The 23,753-nt window shown below is 40.1% G+C and overlaps 1 protein-coding gene across 3 annotated transcripts in view; it reads right to left on the bottom strand.

The window, feature by feature from the left end:
* The window catches only part of LOC309646222 (S-adenosyl-L-methionine-dependent tRNA 4-demethylwyosine synthase TYW1), a 229,241-nt gene that overhangs the window by 152,386 nt on the left and 53,102 nt on the right, over positions 1-23,753 (bottom strand). For all 3 annotated transcript variants that reach the window (XM_082432337.1, XM_082432336.1, XM_082432335.1), the window contains exons 10-12: positions 18,311-18,429; positions 16,890-16,999; positions 3,193-3,370 (exon numbers count right to left, since the gene is read on the bottom strand). In XM_082432337.1, the coding sequence (XP_082288463.1) occupies positions 3,193-3,370; positions 16,890-16,999; positions 18,311-18,429 (407 nt within the window). The remainder of the gene's footprint in view (positions 1-3,192; positions 3,371-16,889; positions 17,000-18,310; positions 18,430-23,753) is intronic.

The raw sequence follows: 23,753 nt of genomic DNA, 5'->3' as shown, positions 1-23,753 counted from the left end.
CAGCCTGCTGTGCTATTCGGTGGAGTACAAACATGGCCATAAACTCTCCCTCTCCTTGTACCCATGACCCTTTGCGATGTAGGTTTGAGTGCCCCTCACTGACTCCAAACTTGGCCATGTGACTTGCTTTAGCCAAGGAGAAGTGAGCAAATATGACACAGAGGCTTGAACGATGCCTGTGTGTTGGAGTTTATCCTTTCTTGCTGTTCATTGAAACCCTGCCACCATGTGGTCAACTTCAGACTTGCTGGAGGATAAGAGGCTACATGAATAGAGTCCCCAGTTGTCCCAGGCAAGGCCATCATAAACCAGCCATCCCAGCGTATCTGCCAACTGACTAGATACATGAACAACACTGAGACCCGCAAAGCCAGCCAAGATGAAAAGACCTCCCAGCCGATTCACTGAATTACATGCTAAATGAATCGTTGCTAGTTTGACTGACTCAGTTTTAAGGCAAGTGGTTACAGCAAAAGATAACTGATACATGCTACAGTGTATCATATATCAGTTTTATGCCTATCCAAAATACCATTATAAAGGCACTTGTTACTGTGGAACTAAGAAGCCTTTTTCTCAAGAGAAAGGGTTTTTTTTTGTGCAATCACCACCAGTTCTATCATGAACATTAAGTGTCTTACACATTCTTGTCACTTTTATTAATTAGCCTCTATGTTGACAAACAAAAACATAAAGCTACCTAGAATGCAAAAGCTTTCTCATTTGCCCAAGGTGTTTGCTTCTATCTTCAACAAATCCTCAAGGACCACTCGCTGTGAAAACTCCCTTCAGTGGGAGAACTGTCAGCAAAGAGCCATATGCTTTGGAGCTGGAGGGGAGACTGAGATCCTTTTAAAGAAAAGTTAAGTATCCTGAAAAGGCCACTAGCCTGAATGTCATGCTTGCATGTGGGTCAAGGGAAGGCTAGTTGACAAAGTCAAGATCTTCTTCAAAAGATACCAAAAGAGTATGGGTTAGGCACTGTAGTAATTTAGAAATTTTTTATTAAAAAAAAAAATTAGTACACAGCCAACCACCCAGAGAACACTATTACTTCCTAGTGTATGCTCAAAGATAAAATGGTGGCAAGAGGTTCATCTAACAGCTGATTTGAATGAGCGAAGTGCATCAACATTAGGGGTAACTTCCAAAATCCATGATCTCCATGCTATATTAGTAAATCTATAGCCTTGTTTTTCTGTAGGACACCAGAGACAATCGGTATTCAGAGTCCTCCGAATTCACAGAAATAAAACAATATTATCTGCACCTAGGAAATTTCTCTTTCCATTTCCTCTTGGACCACTTTCAAGTACATATCTTATTTAATTCTCTATCATTTTCCACAATCCATGATGGCATTCACAAGGAATACCATGTGTTATCAAACAATGAATCATCCTCTCTGGTTATTATCTTACATGCCACTCTTGGAAGATTCACTTCTTTTTAGGCATTACAGTAGGCCCTCTGTATCTGAGGGGTCCACATCCATGGATTCAACCAACTACAAATCAAAAATATTCTAGGGAAAAAAAAATTCCAGAAAGTTCCCCAAGGCAAACCTTGAATCTGCCATGTGCCAGCAGCTATTTACACAGCATTTACAATGTATCAGGTATTATAAATAATTCAGAGATGATTTAAAGTGTATGAGAGGATATGCGTGGGTTATATGTAAATACTATACCATTTTATAAAAGGAACTTGAGCATCAGTGGGGTTTGAAATTTGCAGGGGGTCCTGAACCCATCCTCCTCAGATACCAGGGACGACTGCATGTCTTAAATTTGGGATAGTCTCCTTTTTTCTATACGTGTGTGTGTGTGTGTGTGTGTGTGTGTATCCCAACACCACTCTATCTGAACCCCGCCCTCATGAGCCATTTGAAAAGTCAAAGATCTTAACATAAAATTTTAAAAAAAGGAATGGTGACCCTATGCAAAATGTACACACTGACTTTTTTAAAACCTTTCCCTTTTAACTTTACCTTTTTATACAACTTCAAAAAGTAATATTTTAGCTCTCTTTGCGACAATGTTACTGATTTTCACTTTACTGCCTGGTAACTAATCATTTTAATCAACTCTTTGATTTCCTATGATGCTAAATTCTAAACCAAGCACCTACAGCGTGCCAGGAATTATACTAGTGGCATAAAGATAAATAGGCCCAGGGACTCACAGTCTAATGAAGAAGGCACAAGTAAATAACAACCAAGTAAAATTTAATGTTTTTGGTACTACAGTATGTGTATAGTTCAAGTATAACGCAAAACCAGGTCATTTCCAGGTCCCAGGAGATGGTCATCTCTACCTGGAGAGCCCTCCCTCTAAGTCATCCAAACCAACCGCATCATCTTACCTCCTAAACCCGCTCCTTCCCCACATGATCCCTCGACTGTTACAGGGCCCCACAGCCCTAGCAATCAACATGGCTGGAACTTTCCGAGTCATCAGTTAAGTCCTCTTCTGTGCAGGGCTCACAGAGCCATACAAACAGTTTGCCAAGCTTATCATGCCTCAGTGATACCTTTTTTAAGACTCCTCATTCTGTCCTACTTTCATCCTTTTAACTCTTACCTAAACAAACGTATAATCTCCTATCCAGTTTCCCGCTCCTTGGCTCACCCACTTTATACCGTGCTGGCAGACTACTCTGCAGAAAGCAAGATCTTTCTAAAGAACAGCATTTGAAGTCCTCTGCAATCTTGTCCCAACCTTTCCAACTTGGGTTCCAGCTGCCAGTCTCTTTCACACACTCTGTGGTCCTAATCAACTATATTTACATAATGGTATCCCAAATACCCCAACTCTGTATCTTTCTCGGACAGTTCTTATTAAAAATCTACAGTTTCCTATCTCCCCAAGTACCCATCCCAGCCATATTTTAAGATCCAAATTTAATGAAGCCTTTTCTGAAAAGTTTTACCCTGCTTCTTTCATCTAAAAAAAAACTGCCTTCTCTTTTGAATTCCCCCAGCAATATATTTGTGCCTCTATTTCTTAAACTAATGTTATCTTCCCCGATAGAATGGATTTTTAAAAGCAGAAGCTCTGTCCCCTCAAACCCAACATTTGTATGTACTTGGTAATCAGTAAATCCTTTCTGAATATATTAATGCCTGTTAGTTTTACTTTTCAGTCAAACACAGAGTCAAGCAGCAGTATCTTAACAAGCTGGACCACTCACCTGATTTCCGCAGGGAACTGTGCATTTGTGACCAGGAAACTGGAGATTTTACACTCGTGGAGTAGCTTCAAAAACCTGTTGATTTCTGGGTACATGATGGGTTCTCCCACAAGGGATAATGCACAGTGCTTTACTGTCATTCCTTCCTCAAAGCGTTCCTCTCTGACACCTGGCACTCCTGGAGAGCATGGTGGAAAGGAACAAGCTCAATAAGGCACAGATAGAGGACATCACTTTTATTTTTCTTAATTAAAATTTTTAAAATTTTTCTTAATGGTTCTTTGATTTTAGAGGGAAAAATTACTTTTGATACCAGCCAAATGATACAAAACAAGAGCCTGGGGGCGGGGGGCAACCCTAACATTATTAAACCAGAAAAAAAAAAAACCTAGAATTATTATATCAGCAATCTCATCCTTGGTTTTAGTACTAATTAAACTACATCAATACAAGCAGGCAAAACTAACTTTGTTATTAGCTAATTATTTGGAACACAGAATGTATTACTTTCCATAATTTGCTTAGCTCTGCATTCTTTCATGTTGGTCTAAGACAATGAACTCAGTATGGCTGCATAAGGAAAGCCTCTCCTATACCAATCATTGCCGCCTTCATTCCTCAAGTATTTTGAACTGAGAAACTAAACGCAGTCGGTCCAAAAGAACAGAGGAGAGAAAAAGCAGCCTGCAGTTCTCACCTTTGGCTTCATACTGGAATCACCTGGAGAGTATCGTAAACTATGGCGGCCTAGGCCCACTGCCAAAGATTCTGTTTAACTGGAGTGGATGCAAGCCAGAGTAACGGGAGCTTTAAAAGTTCCTCAGGTGATTCTAATGTGCAGCCAAAGTGAAAAACCACTGCATAAACCAGAGGCCCCAAACTTATATGCAAACTAGAATCACCTTGGAATTGTCAACGTTCCAAATTCCAGGCCACAGCACAGACCAATGAAATCACTACCTCTGGGGAAGGGGCAGAGGCATCAGGAGCTTTTGAAGCTCCCCAGGTGATCCCAATATGCAGACAAGTTTGGGGAACCACTGCCACACACCACTGGCTCTTGACCCTAGTTAGACGTTGAGAAATAACCCAAAGAACTTTAAAAAATCCCAGTGTCCAGGCAGTATCCCAAGCCAATTAAATCGCAATCCCTAGGGATGAGCGCCTGAGACATCCGTATTTTTTAAATGCTCCCCATGTGATTAGAGTGGCCAGGATGGGTTAAGCAGCACTGCTCTAGACTCAATGTACTGTAGGAAAGCATGCATGAGAAAAAAATAAATAAATAGAAAGCATGCTTGAAAGTCCCTCAATCTAACACAGAGTTTGAAAGACTTGGAAATTGCTTAAAAAGGCAAATAAAAACATATCTCTTTTACTTCAGATATTTCTATCCATTATCTCTAGTTTCTTTTTGAAGAACCCATTCTCTCTAAAGGATACAGATTCCTCACCGAGATTGGAGGTGGGAGGAAACATGTTCATATTCCCTCTGAGTCATTTATGAGCCATCTCTGAAAAGGAGTTTTCTTGACTGTAAGCGGCACTTACCCCAAAGAATGTTTCTTAGAATTAAATGAGATAATGCACGGAAAAGCTTTAGAAGAGGGCCTAGCACACACACAAAAACATTCATTAAGGACTTTTTCTTCTATCACCTTTATCCTGGTTTCTTAAAATGATTAAATCCCAGTCACTTCACCTTAAAGAACAACAACAACAACAAATTTGGAGAAAATAAAGTTAGCTTTCACTGCTTGCTTGTGCTTTAGTTTCCAGGAAGTGACTTTATTTTACACACACACACAGGCACACACACACAGGCACACACACACAATCTACTTGGAAATAAGCAAGGGCAAGTAAATACCCAAGACATCAAACCAAGATAATGCATGCTAAAATCAGAACAATCTAAAAGTGGCAGGTTTTATCTTCTTTTATGACTACCTAACTGCAATTCCAAGAATGTATTTCATGTCAGTATTTGGGGGATGAATAATTTTTTAAGTTATTGAAATCTAATATCTTAAGTGAATCAAGGTTTTAAATAAAACTTGATCCATAACTCAGTCTGTGTTGCCAAGACAACTCAACATTAAGTATAAAATTTCCTTTTTGTTAAAAAAAAAAAAAAATCAGTAACTTTAATCTCCCCAGGAGAAGATGAGTAGAAGGGCAGATTTAATCGGAACTGCAAAATTAACCTAAAACTCAGAAAGCAGAATGACTGAGCACTGGCTGGGCCCTAACCACTGGAAGTCAGACACACCAGGTCCAAATTCTTGCTCTACCACTAGGCTGGTTTGTGTCCTGGGTCAAGCCACTCACCCCTCCCTACACCCATTCCCTAATCTATAAGATAGGGATTTCACATGCACACAGTTATAAGAATTCAACGAAATAAGCCACATGAAATAACAGGTCTGGTACCAGGCCCAGCACATAAGCATTCAAAAAAATCTTATTTTTATTATAGTAATTATTTCATGAATTGAAATAGAAATTAAATTATTTCCATTATTTTAAATAAAATGGTAATTCCATTCAATTCAAGATACAGTTGACCTTTGAACAACAAGGGCTGGAACCGTGCAGGCCCACATATATGTGGATTTTTATATATATCTGTGTGTGTGTGTGTGTGTGTGTGTACATTTGTACACACACACACACACACTGGAAAATTTTTTGGAGATATGTGACAATTTGAAAAAACTAGCAGATGCACCCCACAGCATAGAAATATCCAGAAAATTTAAGAAAAACTTAGGTATATCCCAAATGCATAAAATATATGTAGATTTGTCTATTTTATCATTTACTACCATAAAATACACATAAATTTTTTTTTTTTGGCCAGCCACGCGGCATGCAGGATCTTCCCCGACCAGGGATCGAACCTTGGGAGCTCGGAGTCTTAACCACTGGACCGCCAGGGAAGTCCCAAATACACATAAATTTTTAAAAAGTTAAAATGTATCAAAACATACTCACACAAACACTTAAGGACCACACACGGCACCATTCCCAGTCCAGAGAAATGTAAACAAACGTAAAGATGCAGTATTAAATCATAACTGCACAAAATTAACCATAGTACCGACTGTACCTCGGTAATAATAGGATCTCCTGTTGCTACCGCGCTGAGTGCAAGTGTTGCAAGTATCTGCTTGAAACGCCACGCCACGTGAGGCTCATTATCTCCACGTGAGCAGTTCATCTCTCCAGTCAATTGCAAATTGCAGTAAAAGGCAATCTCTCGCAGTTCTCTCGTAGTTTTCATCATGTTTGTGCAATACCATGAACCTTGAAATAACACCACGGGACCCACACGATGTGCCACTAGTGATGCTGAAGTGCTCCCAAGAAGCAGAGAAAGATCATCAGATGACAAGAAAAGGGTGAATGGCTGGATACGTACCGCAGATTCAGATCTGCAGCTGCCGTTGCCTGCCACTTCAAGATAAATGAGTCCAGTGTAAGGACCATTGTTAAAAAAAAGAAAAGGAAATTCATGAAGCTGTCGCTGCAGCTACACCAGCAGGCGTGAAAACCTTGCGCTTTTTGCCAAATGCCTTTGTATCTCATATTGAAAATGCAGCTTTTATGTGGGTGCAGGATTGTTATAAAAAAGGCATACCTATAGACGAATATGAGTCAAAAGGCAAAGTCATTATATGACAACTTAAAGCAAAAGGAAGGTGAAGGATCTAAAGCTTGAGAATGTAATACCAGCAAAGGATGGTTTGATGATTTTAGAAAGACGTTTGGTTTTTAACATGTCAAGGTAACAGGAGAAGCAGCTTCTGCCAACCAAGAGGCAGCAAAGGAATTCCCAGCAAAGAAAATCATTGAGAAGAAAGGATATCTGCCGGAACGGGTTTTTAATGTAGTCAAAACTGCTCTATTCTCGGGTGCAAAAAAAAAAAAGCCTCAAAGGACATTTATTAGTAAGGAAGAGAAGCCAGCACCAGGATTTAAGGCAGGAAGGGGCAGGCTAACGCTACCGTTCTGTGCAAATGCAGTCGGGTTTACGATCACGACTGCCCTTCTCTATAAAGCTGCTAACCCCTGAGCCTTGGAGGGAAAAGATAAACACCAGCTGCCAGTCTTTTGGTTGTACAAAAAGAAGGCCTGGACGATGAGAACACTTTTTCTGGACTGATTCCGTGGATGCTTTGCCCCTGAGGTCAGGAAGTACCTTGCTGGTGAGGGACTGTCTTTTAAAGTTCTTTTGATATTGGACAATGCCCCTGGCCATGCAGACCCCATGAGTTCAACAGCAAAGGCGTCCAAGTGGTCTCCTTGCCCCCAAACACAACGTCTCTAATTCAGCCTCTAGATCAGGGGGTCAGAAGGACCTTTAAGGCTCATTACACATGGTACTCTATGGAAAGGACTGTCAGATCCCTGACGGACAGAACATCAGGAAAGTCTGAAAGGATTACACCACTGAAGAGGCCATCCTTGTTCTAGAAAAATGTGTGAAAGCCATCAAGCCAAAAACAATAAATTCCTGCTACAGAAAGCTGTGTCCATTTGTTGGGCATGACTTCACAGGATTTACGACAGAGCCAATCGAGGAAATCACCAAAGAGATTGTGGATAGAGTTAACAACAACAAAAAAAGGTGGGGCTTCAAGATATGGGTCTTGGAGAAATTCAAGAGCTAGCAGACATCACACCAGAGGAGCGAACAGAAGGTGACTGCATGGAGATGAGCGCTTCCTAACCAGTGCCAGACGACGAGGAAGAAGACAGAGAAGAAGCAGTGCCAGAAGCCAAATGGACACGAGGCAATCTCAGAAGCGTTCGATTATTCAAGACTGCTTTTGACTTCTTTTACGACATGGACCCTCCTATGATACGGGCACTGAAACTAAAGCAAGTGGTGGAAGAAGGATTGGTACCATATAGAAACGCTTTTAGAGAAATGAAAAAGCAAAAAAGTCAGACAGAAATTACTACGTATTTACATAAAGTCACACCGAGTGTGCCTGCCTGCCTCTCCTGCCTCCCCTCCCCCACCCCTGAGACAGCAGGGAGATGCTGACATGTCCATGGAATCTGAGCAACACGGATGTGGCCACGGCAGGGTTTTGAGAAGGGTGGCCTAAGCAGGGTGGATCACGTTGGGTGCTATGTTGAGAACAGAGGGGCAAGCAGAGAGGCTAACCTGCCACAAGGATATTACATAATCTAAGCAAGAGATGTTGGTGGCTTGGACCAAGGTGGTGGCAGTGGAGGTGGCAAGAAGGGCTTATCAGCTGGGCCTATTTCAAAGGTATAGTCAAAGGCTCTATTCTGAAGGTATGTTTGAAGGATTTTCTAATGGATTGGATGTAGGTTATGAGAGACAGAGAGGTGTCAATGATTTCCATAAAGTTTTTGGCCTAAGCAAGAGTCACCATCAATTAAGACAAGTTGGCGGTAAGAAAGCCTTAGGGGTAACATGGGGGTAACAAGTATTGGGGGGGGTGGGAAAGGGGGTGGAGGTAGATACCATGTGTTCAATTTTGGACACGTGAAGTTTAATATGTCTGTTAGATAGCTGAATGTGTGTCCAACATTCGAGTTTGGATTCTGGGAGAAAGGCCTAGGTGGAAATAAACATTTTCGCGAAATGGATGGTATTTCTATCCAAGGGCCCGAAGCAGATTACCAAGGCAAGAAGGGCAGTTAGAGAAGAGGACCAAGGACTGAAGTCTACGCAATCACATATCTGAGGAAAGGAAGAGGGACCGACAAAGGACACTACCAGGGAAGAATGAGGAAAACTTAAAGGCAAAGAGATCAACTGCCATCTTCTCTGAGAGCTACAGCTAATAAATATCAGACCACTACAAAAACAAACAAAAACCAATACCAAAAAAGGCCTGTGGATAAGCCTTTTAAAAGAATAATTCTGGGATTTTAAAATTATCCTAATTTTCTCAAAAGTAAGGCACTGAGAATATGTAAAACCTTGGTTCTCTCCTTCAAGAAGCACATTTCTATTTCATGCTCACTGTCAGAGGCGATTACAGTGCTCCCCCAAAAGCAAGGCCCTCAGGGACTCAACCTCATGCTGTCTTTCACTGTCCTCAAAGAAATATGTCAGAAAATAAGACATCCTCCAAACTTCTAATGGAAAGCAGTCCTGGAGCAGGAGGACAGCCCAGGCAACAGCAGACGCTACATTTCAGTAGCAAATCTATAGGGATATTTCCCACTGTGTGTGTGTCTGTCTCTCTGTCTCTGTCTCTCTCTCACTCACACACACAGAGTCTGTTCACTTCATGTTTCCCTAAACCTTATCCCTTTCACCTCTAAACTCTGCTTTGGTTTTGTTTTTTTGTTGTTTTTGTTTTTGTTTTTTGGTTTGGAGTTTGTTTTTTTTTTGTTGTCGTTAAGTTTTTTTTGTTTTTGTTTTTTCTTAAGCAAGTTTTGTGACATTTCCCTTAGCCTGAACAGCTTCCTGATCCTGAACAGTCACTACAGTCATCATATTAACTAGGAACACACCTTATCTCACTGAAAGATGCCAAAGCAGAAACTTAAGATTCCAGAATTTTTTATCCTAAGGTCATAGCAATAAGCTGAATAACCCAGAAATAAAAACGATATAAGGTTCGGGCTTCCCTGGTGGTGCAGTGGTTAGGAATCTGCCTGCCAACACAGGGGACACGGGTTCAAGCCCTGGTCCGGGAAGATCCCACATGCCACGGAGCAACTAGGCCCGTGCGCCACAACTACTGAGCCTGCGCTCTCGACCCCGCGAGCCACAACTACTGAGCCCGCGTGCCACAACTACTGAAGCCCACGCGCCTAGAGCCGGTGCTCCACAACAAGAGAAGCCACCATGATGAGAAGCCCGAGCACCACAATGAAGAGTAGCCCCCGCTCGCCGCAACTAGAGAAAGCCCGCGCGCAGCAACGAAGACGCAACACGGCCAAAAATAAATAAATAATTTTTTTAAAAAATGATATAAGGTTCAACGTAGAGTATTCCTATTTCTTTGGGGTTTTTTGGGGGGGAGGTTGATTAACCCCCCCCTCTATTCTGAATACTTCCTTATGCCTTTTTTTAAACTGAGGTATAATTGATATGTGTGAGTATTCCTCTTTCTAAAGAATGGACCAGTCAGAAATAAAACATTTTCTTCTTTCTTCTCAAATAACAATATAGTTCCTGGCCAAAGATGTTCCTAAGAACCCCTCCTGGCTGAAAGTCATAAATAATATATCTTTGATACAGCCACTTCTACTATGATGTTTATTTCATAAATAAGCTTCGGAAAACAATTAGCAGGTGGTGTTCTCTTCCCTGCCTCCCCGACATTCCTTTTGGATGTGTACTTTAGCACACCTCGTTCCTGAGGACCATCTGTTGGAGACCCTTTATTTTTCGCATTACTTCACTTCTAGCTTAAACTATAGATAAAAACATCTAGCAACAAACGATGTCATCTTCACCTTTGCACCTTCAGCACCAAGGACGTTCTTCACAAAGAGTGTTCACTCACTTGATGTCAGCTGAACTGATGGGAAGCTGAGCTAAAGAAACCTGAACTCCATTCTCTGAAAACTATTTCTCCCTGCCATGGTGGTAATTGGAGGGGGGGCAGTGAGCATTTTGAAAAAAGGCCAAGTTGCACTGTAATTCTGACCTACTTGTAATCAATGTAAAGTTAATTTTGCATGCATATAAAGGGAAAGCTAATAAAAGTCATGGGAAGAAAGCTGGCTTAATGATCAATGAAATAACTGAAAAGACAATGATTGCCCTTGGGATTGAGAATAGATGCATGAAAAGGAAATGTTTAAAAGATGAGTATATCTTCAAAATGTGCTCAAGGCTGGCCACTCAGCTAAAGCTGGACACTCAGAGGCAAAAACAACCTCTGAGTACCCACAACAAGTCTCACCCTACACAAAAATACGATCATCAAATGACTGAACCAGACCCACAGGAGAGAGCGGGTGATCATCACGGGCTAGGAAAGCACCCTGTAAAACAGGACTCCAAGCTAGAGGAAGGGAAATTATTAATGAGTGACCTCTAAGGAAAGGCTAAAGTGGAGATACCCAGAAAATGACAAACTAAGAAGGAAATGGAACTAAACATATTGTGATAATTATTTCACAGTCTGTCTATATATCAAATTGTCATGTTGTACACCTTAAACTTACACAATGCTATATGTCAATTGTACCTCAGTAAACCTGGAAGAAAACAGTCATGTTAAAAAAAATAATTTTATTAGTTGTGATAATATTGTGTTTATGAAAAAAATCTAATGCTTAAAAGAGATTCATATTGAAGCTTGAAGGCAAATGTGATACTTGGGATTTGTCTTAATTACTTCAAAGAAAAAAGGGGAGATAGAGAAGTAAGTATGGCAAAATTTTGACAATTTTTAAATAGGGAAGAAAAGGATATGGGGGTTTATTGTGCCATTCTATTTTGTGTATACTTGGACATTTTCATAATACTATTTTTTAAGACGTTTAGATTAAAAAAGAAATCAGGGCTTCCCTGGTGGTGCAGTGGTTAAGAATCCGCCTGCCAATGCAGGGGACACGGGTTCGAGCCCTGGTCCGGTAAGATCCCACACGCCGAGGAGCAACTAAGCCCATGTGCCACAACTACTGAGCCTGCGCTCTAGAGCCCACGTGCCACAACTACTGAAGCCCGCGCGCCTAGAGCCCGTGCTCTGCAACAAGAGAAGCCACCGCAGTGAGAAGCCCGCGCACGGCAACGAAGAGTAGCCCCCGCTCACCGCAACTAGAGAAAGCCCGAGTGCAGCAAAGAAGACCCAACGCAGCCAAAAATAAATAAATAAATAATAATTTAAAAAAAAGAAATCAGATCAATTCATGTTATTCGTAAGGAAAGATAACCATGGTATATTAAAGGGTAAAAATAAAGCACTGTAAGTTTTAAAAAAGGAATAAATGTGGAACTAGGAAAAAAAAACAGACTCTCCACCAGGGGCTGATATGAAATCTAGAGTTACATTCCTGCATCTCTAGCATCCAGAAGTAGGATGTGTGTCAGAGCTGCACCCAGGTGATGGTACGCGGCTCAGAAGAGGTAGAGTGACTTGCATGAGTCTCACCATTCTCACCCTGAAGCTGACTATCCAGAAAGGAGGGTGACCTGTTTTATTTATACCCTGAAGGATGAATAAAAGACAGAACATAGAGACTTCACTGATTGCAGGAGGAATTCAGGTTCATTAAAAAAGAAATCTTGAGATTATAACCACTGATAAAGACTGAGTGAAGTTATAAAATCTCACTGCCAAGTTGAATGCCCACAGAAAACAACCATCAATTTGAACACCAGATTACTTTCTGCCAAGAGCCAAGAACATAGAAAACATAACTAATACTCTGAAATATTAAAATTCTATCTTGCCAAAGTTATAATAAAAAGAAAAAAATTAACATTTTTGTATCATAGACCACCCCAGTTTTCCAGAAGAACTTTGGATTCTTACAAATTATGTATTTCATCCTTTGGTAATTAGATTTTTTTTTTTTCCTTTTCTAATACTATAGTTTCACAGCAGAATTTGCTTTGGTTATTATAGCAATGAGACAGATTTTCAAAAAAGTAATGTCTTGATTAAGCACAGAATAAAGTAAAAAGCATTAACAAATAGTCACCACCATCCAAAAACTGGAAACTAAGGAAGTTCTCATCTTAGTGAAAATATAATGAATGAGAGCTCCTTTATGCCCATGTGCCAACCTGTCTACTGCCCATCACACCTTCAAATATACACCTGTTTTCTACTACTACTTTAAAGAAAAACTGCTTTGGTACCCTGAACAGTGTTGGTGTACAAATATCAACCAGTTCCAATTTGGAAACCTTTCTAGAAAATTTATTGTCGATTATATAAAGACATGATTTGCTGACATGGTAACATTTTGTCAAGTCAATTAACTAAGGTATGCAAAAAGAATCCTTTGTGAGACTTACAAGGGCAAAGTAGATACTCTGTTAAAGCTGTTTTTAAGGATGAAATGAATGGCAGTTGTTGAATGTTTGGGGGTCATCCTCACCCCCTTAGGCATTCTCACCCCTACTCAGGATTCACTTGTTCACAGACATGCTCTTTCTTTCTCCCTGCAATCCTGTATCTGTCCTCCCCCTACAAGACAATATATATATATGTTTTAAAACTCTTTTGTCTCTTACGCCATGGATACCTAAAGACAAACCATCTGAGATGCCTACTGATTAAAGCAAGCACAAGGTGGGATTTCCCTGGTGGTCCAGTGGGTAAGACTCCACCCTTCCAATGTGGGGGGCGGGGGGAGCCCGGGTTCGATCCCTGGTCGGGGAACTAGATCCCGCATGCATGCTGCAACTAGGAGTCCGCATGCCTCAACTAAGAAGTCCGCATGCTGCAACTGAAGATCCTGCATGCCACAACTAAGACCCAGCGCAGCATAAATAAATAAATAATAAATAATAATAAATATTTAAAAAAAAAAAGGCAAGCACAAGGTTACTAACCAGGTACACCTTTCTGCATCCTCCAACAAGCTAGGCAGACAACAAAAACTATGTGTTCACCGACCTCACCTAACACGTTATTAACATGAAGAAAGGCAGCCTCATGATTTATTCATCTCTTATTTCCATTTAAAGTGCACTTGCAAAAATACTCCTGTCAGAAAAATTACCGTCAAAACTCAGATTGTCATTCTGTATCAAGGACACCTCGGAATGGAAAAATGAATGTCTACTCCTCAGGGCTGCTTCCTCCCATACAAACCCCCTGGGACACAGTTTATTCAGGGAGATTCCCAGATGTCCAGGAAACACATCTTCAGCCATCACCCCATTATTTAAGGGTTCAACTGACTCTTTAGGCACTAAACCAAAACAAACTGATTAGACCCTAAAGATAAAATTACTGGCATTTCCCTGCTTCTGATATTATTACCAGGGATGGTTCATTTTATGTGTCAACTTGGCTGGGCCATGGTGCCCAGATATTTGCTCAAACATTATTCTGGATGTTGCCGTGAAGGTGTCTTTTGGATGAGATTAATGTTTAAGTCAGTGGGCTTTGAGTAAAGCAGACTGCCCTCTCTAATGTGGGTGGGCCTCACCCAATCAACTGAAAGCCTTAAAAGAACAAAGGCTGACCTCCCCCAAGCAAGAAGGAATTCTGCCAGCAGACTGCCTCTGCATCTGAACTGCAATTCTTCCTTAAATTTCTAGCCTGCTGGTCTACCCCAATGGATTATTTTTATCTATCTTTTTGATTGGCCAAACCTGCACGATTACATGATCCAATTCCTTAAGCCAACCTCACTCTATCAATCTATCTCTCTCTCTATATATACACACACCCAAACAGCATCCTATTGACTCTGTTTCTCTGGAGAATTCTGACTAGTAACTATCCAAAAGAAAAGAAGACTTTGCCTTGAAATATATTTAAAAGGCATATGGTTTATTTGAAGATCAACAATCAATAATATTAACTAAATCAACAAACAGTCTAAGAAAAGCTAATTAGTTCCTGATGTGGAGACTTCCTAGTTCTTCACCATACAGTTTCATTTAATTTTCCAAAAGACTGGTAAGAGACACTGCTTTATCCAAATAAGAGAAAATGACTTGTTCAAAAAAAAAAAATGCTTGAGACTAAAAGCCAAGATGAAATATTAAAATATTTATTAGCATCTCTGAAGATGTACAATAGGTTAGCACATACGTAGACACACACAAATATGTACAGGGCAACTTTCCCTAGAAAATTCATAAAGAATAAAATAAAGGTATAATTGACTATCCTTTATAAATTATTATTGATCTTGAATCATTATTTGCATTGCTTTCCCAATTTCTCCTAGGAAATCAGAATAGTAATAATAAGTACTGTGGTAAAAAATAACAAATAGATTTGGTCTTTGTTCCTGGTTCCCGACACAAAGCTCCTAGAACCTCTGGGATTTCCTGAGTGGTAGGAGTGTCTTTTGTCCTTCATAAGGAGCCCCCTTTGAGCATACCTAAATTTATGCAAATGGAGTGACATAGGGTAGAACCCCTAAATAGTCTCAGGCTGGGGCTGGTCACCAGAAAGACCAAGTGTTTAAGGGACTGGAACTTTCAACCACACAGACCTGTGAGAAAGGGAAGAGGGGCCTACAAATTAAGCTCTGTAACCTCTTGAACAAGATTTGATGAGCTTCTGGGTTGGTGAACATGCCAGGAGGGTGGCCAACTCCATGGGGACAGAAGCTCCTGGCCTCGGGACCCTTCCAGATGTACTTCTCCACCTGGCTGTTCTTCTGTGACCTCTATATATCCTTTATAATAAAATGGTAAAAATAAGTAAATGTTTCTCTGTTCTGTGAGCCATTCTAACAAACCAGGAATCCAAGGAGGAGGGTGCGGGAACTTCGAATTTATAGCCAGTTGGTCAGAAGCACAGGTAACATCCCAGACTTGTGATTGACATCTGAAGTGGGGGGCAGTCTTATAGGACTGAATCCTTAACCTGCGGGGCCTGATGCTATCTCCAGACAGTGTCAGGATTGAATTAAATTTGTCGGACACCCAGGCAGTGTCTGCTGAGACCTGGAGAACTGCTGGGTGATGTTAGGAAAACAACATCAGAAGCACTGTGATCTCAAGAAGCAGTGACCTGACCGAACGAATTTCTTTGCATGAAAGAATCACCTGATCTTCAAAATGCTAATTACTGGGGTTTATAAAGACTCCCATTGATGATGCTAGCACCACAAGAGTGCCTATGTCAAAACAACCTTGGTTGGAATTCATCTTTTTTGTTGTTGTATATGAAAGGAAAGGAGAATAAAGGGGAGAGGACTAACAAGTGGCAGGTGGAGACAGAGGCATGCACATTTAACAGGGAACCTAATAGATTTATTTCAGTTGATCATCTGCAGCTGTCGTTATATTACTTTACAAGTCCTCCACATCTATCTATGGTAGTGGGTCTCAAAGTACGGTCCCCAGTTCAACAACATCAATACCACCAGGAAATCTGCTCAAAATGCACATTCTTGGTTGCTACCTCAGACTTACTGAATCATTCTCTGGGGAAGGAGACCAGGAATCTCTACTTTAATGCATGATTCTGACGCACACTAAAGCTTGAGAACCAGCAATCTCCAGTAGAGTCAAATACTTTGAACTACGAGACACAACTAGATCAGGAAATTCTAGAAACTGAGTGGCAGAATTCTACACATCACTGCGGATCATGTGGAGGAAATCTGATTAATATTAACCTTCCTTTTTTGTAAGGCATTTATTCAAAAATGCTTTCCCAATACTAACTGATATTACTTAAGAATTTTCCAGTGTTCTAAAATTTTCAGTCCATTCACAAGGCTGCTTTGTACCCACCAAGACAGAACAATAGCAAAAGTTTTTAGGAAGAATGAGGATATATTCCCAGGCAAAACTTACAGGCTGAGTGTACCATATTATAAATAGCTAAGCTTTGAATTAAGTTTTTTAATTCTCCCATCATATAAGATATAAAGTTATTAGTAAAAACTAAAAAGGCCAAAACTTATATAATATTTCTACAAAGTTTTCACTTTCCTATACGAGAATTTGCCAGCAAGGACAAAATCCTGCCAAAGGAGGCAATTCCTCTGCCAATTTAATTCAGGCTATTAGCATCCCTTTGTAGAGGGACAATAAATACCTCTAAACTGCTTCATCATGTTCTGATGGTTTTCAATGGCTTCCTTTAAGATCATTTCAGCCTGGTCCATCTTCCACCGCCATTCAGTACCCACTGGATTGGTGTGGTGCCTAGAAAAAAGAGGCAGAAGTTCTAAAGGACGCCCTGCATTAAATCTCAGCTAGTTACCGCCTATGAGGGAGTCCATATAATTATAAAATCAGGGTTGGTTTCCTACAAAAAGCTCAGCTATTTATAGCTGTAGTTTACAACTTATTTTGAGTCATGACACCTAGCAGAGAGGGGTAGATGGCAAGTGCCTGGCCAAGACTGAGACTTACTCGGGACAATATAAAACATGCACCCCTCTCACAGCCATACAACACCAGGGCAACGAGCATCCAGTAACGACCACCAGTAGAATATTGTTGCAAGACCCTCTCTGAGAGGCAGTGCAATGGGAAGACCTAATTGAAATCCCAGAAAGGAAACAGAGAACAAAGCAGAAAAAAATGTAGAAAAAGTATGGCCAACAATTTTCCAAAGTTAATGAGAAACCATTAACCACAGATCGAAGAAACTCACAAAACAACAACCAGGATATTTTAAAACAGCCTAAAAATACGGTATCTAAACTAATGAAAACAAAAGAAAATAAGAAAACCTTCAACTTAGAGAAAAAGGACACATTACTTAAGAACAAAGGTTAAAAATTATTTCTGACAACTCATCAGAAAACAAATAAAAATAAATAAAAATAAAAATAAAAAAAAAGAAAACAAGCCAGATGAAACTATAATGACACCTGAAAGAATGCTTAAAGGAAACAAACTTGTTAACTCAGAATTCTATACCCAGTGCAAATATCTTTCCAAAAATGGAGTAATAAAGACTTTTGCAGGACTTCCCTGGTGGCTCAGTGGTTAAGAAGCCACCTGCCGATGCAGGGGACACGGGTTCAACCACTGGTCCGGGAAGATCCCACATGCCGTGGAGCAACTAAGCCCGTGTACCACAACTACTGAGCCTGCGCTCTAGAGCCCGCAAGCCACAACTACTGAGCCCGCGTGCCACAACTACTGAAGCCCACGCGCCTAGAGTCCATGCTCCACAACAAGAGAAGCCACCGCAATGAGAAGCCCACACACCGCAACGAAGAGTAGCCCCAACTCACTGCAGCTAGAGAAAGCCCACATGCAGCAACGAAGACCCAATGCAGCATCTTTAAAAAAAAAAAAAAAAAACAAAAAAACTGGCAAGCTCCTGATAAAACTGATCAAGAAAAAAAACAACAAATGCATAAATATAACATTAGGAATGAAAAAGGGGATTAATTATAGAAACAACAGAGCTTTAGGTAAATCTGAGTGCAGTGTTGGGCAGAAATTGATTATTACAGATCATTACATATTTGGTCACCATGGCCATTCATTTTTACTTACCGCCAACAGAAGACACATTTATTTGCACATGCCAAGCTCGGGGTAGTTTCCATGCAACGATGGCTTTCAATGCCATAGAACGTATGTTTATAGCAACCTCCTCTCCCTCGGAGCATGGACTGTGAAAGTAAAAAACAAACGATAATTTGAATAAAATCCTCAAAGCAAGGAAACAAAACACCAAGGCATCATTTTAAAGAAGAAACCATGTGTTTTGTAAGCATAAATACCCCTACTGGTAGCTGCATGAGGCAGAAAATTAACATTAAAGCCTTATAGTGTTTTGATGGTGTCTGGGTTTTGATACTGTTCTGGGTTTTCTACAACCTAATGAGATAAACCTATGATTCATTAACTCTGAAAGTTCTATAGGGAGGACCATGGATGCTTTCATTTTCAAATCCACCCAACTGCCTCAAATATTAGTACAATAATATATAATGCCAAAGGAGAGATAAGTCAGGGTCCCAGAATAGGGGGGGTGGTGTAGCGCTCATCTGAAAGAGTATCTCTGCATTGAATAAAGGAGGGTGGGTTAGGGAATGCAACCTGGAGCATATTCTATGTCAACCGAATGGTAGAATTTGAATATACTGAGACTGTTGAGGGGGCAAACAGCATGTACACAAGAAACAGATTATTCCAAAAAAGAACACTATTTAATATGTGATTGGTAAAACCACGGGAAGTGCAGTAAGAAAGGTAATTTGAAGAAACACTGCAGATCAACTCAGGGTTGGAATCACAAGATACTATCGAGCTTCCTGAGGTATCATCAGAAAGATCCATCCAGGAGCTCTGTGCAAGATGGGCTTGATTCAGTAAAAGTGAAACCTGTGAGGAGGTTACGCAAGAAAGGTCATGGTGACTTGGCTCAAAACATTAGTGGAGGAAACGGGAAGGGTACTAAAGAGGTACAGTCAGTGCCATTCCCAATTAGAGGGGCAAAACAGAGGAAGTCATCCAAGATAACTGAGGTTTTGAGCCTAAGTGACTGACATACTATGGAACTAACAATGGGAACCACAAACGAGGAGACATAGATGGAGAGCCTTTACACATATATAACAGTGTATAATATACATCAGTGTACTGATATTACAGTGCTGTCCACATAAAATCTACCAGCTTGTTACTATGTCAGTTGATCACAAAGTCTTATTTTTTGGTCCTGATAAAAGAGGTTCCCCCGTCCATCTCACTTAGTACTTACACTAAGAAAAATAGAGTGAAGGAAAAATATTGTTCAGGATAACTGTTTCTACAAACTCTCTTCCAGGTTCCCAATAAAATATTCAAGAAGGCAAACAAAATATTTATATCTTGCAAGTAACACTGAAAACTACAAAGTCCACCACATGCAAAAGTCACAGAGTAATTACCACTAAATACCAGTATCATGCCAATGGAGAAACCAAGTTGAAGACTTTCATGTTTCATTCATTATTTAGCAATTAGTTAATGTACTTCAAAGCATGCTGTGTACTGAATGTACAATGACTAATAAGACAGAGCCCCTACCCATGATCTGTTTGGAGGAAATGGCAAGTAAGCAAGAAAAATGTGCAATACTATTATGATAGTCTGATTGAATCAATTACGATTCTTTTGCAAGCAACAGAAACGGAGTCTGGCTAAAGAGAAAAAGAATTTATTGAAAGGATTTCACAGCTCATAGACCCATTATAAAGGCAAGAACGAAGGAAGGCTGGCAGCAGGACCACCACTCAATCCCCCAGAAGCCATATACTATGGACACCGTCCCTCTCTGGATGCCATCACCAGCACCACCCCGGAATGGCAGATACTGCTGCCACCAGCACAAGAATGAGCTCTCCGTGTCCCAGTCCCTCTCCACCACTCACTCCACACTCAAAGTCTCCGGCTGAAAAGAATGACTATCCTAGATGACACTTTTATACCCAAGTTGCCACCACGTGGTACCAGGAAACAGCATCTGTCTTCCTTAGCTTCTGTAGCAGGCAGTGGGCCCTCACATCAAACAAAGCCCGTTTAATGGGAAATTCCCCAAACGTGAAAAGACTCAGATGCTGGGCAAGCAGAGAAAAGACAAATGTCCAGCATGGTATTACTGGAGCCCATGGGACAGATGACCAACCCAGCCCAGCCTTCCAGGACCAGTGAGAACGCCTCAGAGGTGAGATGTCCAAACTGAATACTGAAAGGCTAAAAGGATAAAGGGACAGACACATGTGAGAAGGATGGCATGTTTTTCTTTTAGAAACTGTGTTCTATAAGTTTTACACTTTAGATTTAAGGTCCTGATCCATTTTGAGTTAATTTTTAACTCAAAATGTGTGTATGTTTGTGTGTGTGTATGCGTCAGTGTGTGTACTTTTGGTGTATGTGGTTTGGTGGTGGTGGGTTTTTTTGGTTTTTTGCCTATGGATGTCTAATTTTCCCAGCACCATTAGTTGGAAAGGTTATCCTTCCTCCAAGGAATTGCTTTCAAACCTTTGTAAAAAATCAATTAAGCATATTTGTGGGTTTGTTTCTGAGATCTCCATTCTGTCCCATTGATCTATGTGTCCGTCCCTCCACCATACCATCTTGATTACTGTAGCAATACAGTGAGCTGTAATATCTGGATATATGGTTCCTCCCCTTTTATTCTTCCTCAATACTGTTTAAGCTATTTTACATTCCTGTGCCTTTCCTTTTAAATTTTATAGTAAGTTGTCTATTTCTACAAAACCCTTCCTGGGATTTTAATAGGAATTGCATTAAACCCACAGATCAATTCGGGCAAAACTGATGTTTTACAATATTGAGTCTTTCAATCCATGAACACTTATTTCGATTTACATTTAGATTTTTATTTACATTTACTTAGATTTTCATTGGTTTCTGATTTGAGATCTTTCCTCATTTCTAATATAAGTATGCATTGCTGGAAATTTCTCTCTGAGCACTGCTTGAGCTGCATCCTATATGTCGATATAATTTTTTTTTTTTACTATCATTCAGTTCTATGTATTTTTTCATTTCCTTTGAGACTTCCTCTTTGACCCAAGGCTTATTCAGAAATGTGTGTTTAATTTCCACATATTTAGAGATTTTCCTTTTGTTTCTATTATTGATTTCTAGTTTGATTCCATTATGGTCAGAGAATGCACTCTGTATGATTTTAATACTTATAAATCTGCTGAGGTTTGTTCTATGGCCTAAGACATGGTCTATCTTGGTGAATGTTCCATCGGCACTTGGAAGAAATGCATATTCTGCTGTTGCTGGGTGGTATGTTCTCTATATGTCAACTAGATCCTACTGGCTAACTCTACTACTGAGATTTTCTACAGCCTTGTGATTTTCAGTCTAGTAGTTCTAGCAGTTGCTGAGAGGCGATTTCAAAGTGACCAACTATAACTGTGGGTTTGGTTTCTTTTGTTTTTTTTTTTAATTTCTCCATTCAACTATGTCAGCTTTTGCTTGATTTATTTTGAGCCTCTGATGTTTGGTACATATTCATATAATGCAGATTGATCTTTTTATCATTACAAAATGGCACTCTGTCTCTAGTAATTTTCTTTGCTCTGAAGTCTACTTAATCTGGTATTAATATAGGCAATCCTGCTTTTTGGATTACTGTTGGCATGGTATAGATTTTTCTATCATTTTACTCGACCTACCTGTGTCACTGAATTTGAAGTGAGTTTCCTGTAAACATCTTATATTTGGGTCATTTTTTAAAACCACACTGCCAATCTCTATCATTTGATGGATATATGTAGAATATTTACAACTGAAGTAATTATTTATGAATTAGCCCTCAAATAGTCTACTATTTTATTATTTGCTTCCTGCTTATTCCCTCTGATTCTCATTCCTGTTAGTCTTTTCTTGATTTCCTACAGGTTACTTAAACATTTTTAGGATTCCATCTTAATTTTTTTTTCTTTTTCAGTGTATCTCTTTGTATAGTTTTTGTAGTGGTTGTTCTGGGTATAAAAATATACATACTAGTAGACCTATCACAGTCTACTAGTAAAAACATTTTACCACCTTCAAGTGAAGTGTGGAAACATCCCTTCCATTCAGATCCCTTTAATTTTCCCTCTTTTAAATTAAATATTATTGTCTTGAGTATCACATGGTGTTATAATTTTCGTTTCAATCATCAAATATGATTTATAAAAGTTATAAGGAAAATGATCATCTACTGTATGTACCCATATTTCTGCTCTTTCCATCATTCTGCCTTCCTTTCTGGTGCTCTAAGAATCTTTTATCACTTCAATAGGTTGAAGAGCTCCCTTTAGCTGGTCTTTAAGAGAAGATTTGCTAGAAACAGATTCTTTCAGTTTTCTTTCACCTGATAATGTCTTTATTTAATCTTCATTCTTGAAGGATCGTTTTGCCAGTCACAGAAATAATGATTGACAGTTATTTTCTTTCAACACTTGAAAACCATGTGCTGCTTCCCTCTGGCCTCCATGATTTCAGATGAGAAATCTGACGTCAAATTGATGTTAGTACATTGTTTATCTCTAGCATCTTTCAAGACTTTTTTCTTCTTTAGTTTTCAGATCATTAATTTTAGGGTATCTCCAGGTGGATGTCCTTGGTTCCATCCTGTTTGGAGTTTGCTCTCTCTGCTGTTCAGATTGGGTAAATTCTATTGACTTGTCTTGGTCACAGATCATTCTGTTATTTGGTAAGGTCCCTGACTCTATCCTCTGTCATCTCCACTCTATTACTGTGCCCATTCAGTGAGTTTTTATTTCTGTTATTGTATTTTTTCAATTTTATAATTCCTGCTTGGTTCCTTTTATAACTTCTATTTCTTTGCTGAGATTTTTTATTCTTTCATTTGTTTCAAGAGACTTTGTAACTGATTGCTGAAGCATTTTTACGACAGCTGCTTTAAAATCCTTGTCAGATGATTCCACCATCTGATTCATCTGGTGTTGGTGTCAGTTCATTATCTTTTTTTGCTCAAGTTGTGATTTTCATGGTTCTTGGAATGACAGGCGATTTTTTTTTTTTACTGCATCCTAGACATTTTGTCTACTATGTTAGGAGGCTCCAGATCCTATTTCATTCTTTCATTTTAGCAGCAGGCACTTTGTTTAGGTTGAGCCTGTAGGTCCTGGACTATTTTTGTATGCTGTGGCTCCAACGGCAGTTTAATTTTCAGAGGCTTTGCATTGAAATTTTGCTTGGGCTCCCACTGATCTCTGCTGGTAGCATCAGAGTGGGTGAAAGAGGTTTCTCCAGGGTGACCCACTAGAGGTCTCTCAATGGAGGAGGCGAGTCTCAGGCCAGCAGGCTTCCCAGAGCAGGCTGCTTGTGTGGCAGAGTCCCTCTGGCCAATGGCCCTGGGCAGCCCCAGTAACTCTGAGTGGGAGAGGGAAGTCTCAGGACACACGAACAAAGAGGCTTGGCTTCCCCAGATGGGCCACTTCTTGTGGTGGGGTCCCTC

This window comes from Balaenoptera physalus (assembly GCF_965194825.1).
Source record: "Balaenoptera physalus genome assembly, chromosome: 16".
NCBI lineage: Eukaryota > Metazoa > Chordata > Mammalia > Artiodactyla > Balaenopteridae > Balaenoptera > Balaenoptera physalus.
The sequence above is the reverse complement of the archived record's forward strand: the minus strand, read 5'-3'. Positions and strand labels throughout refer to the sequence as shown.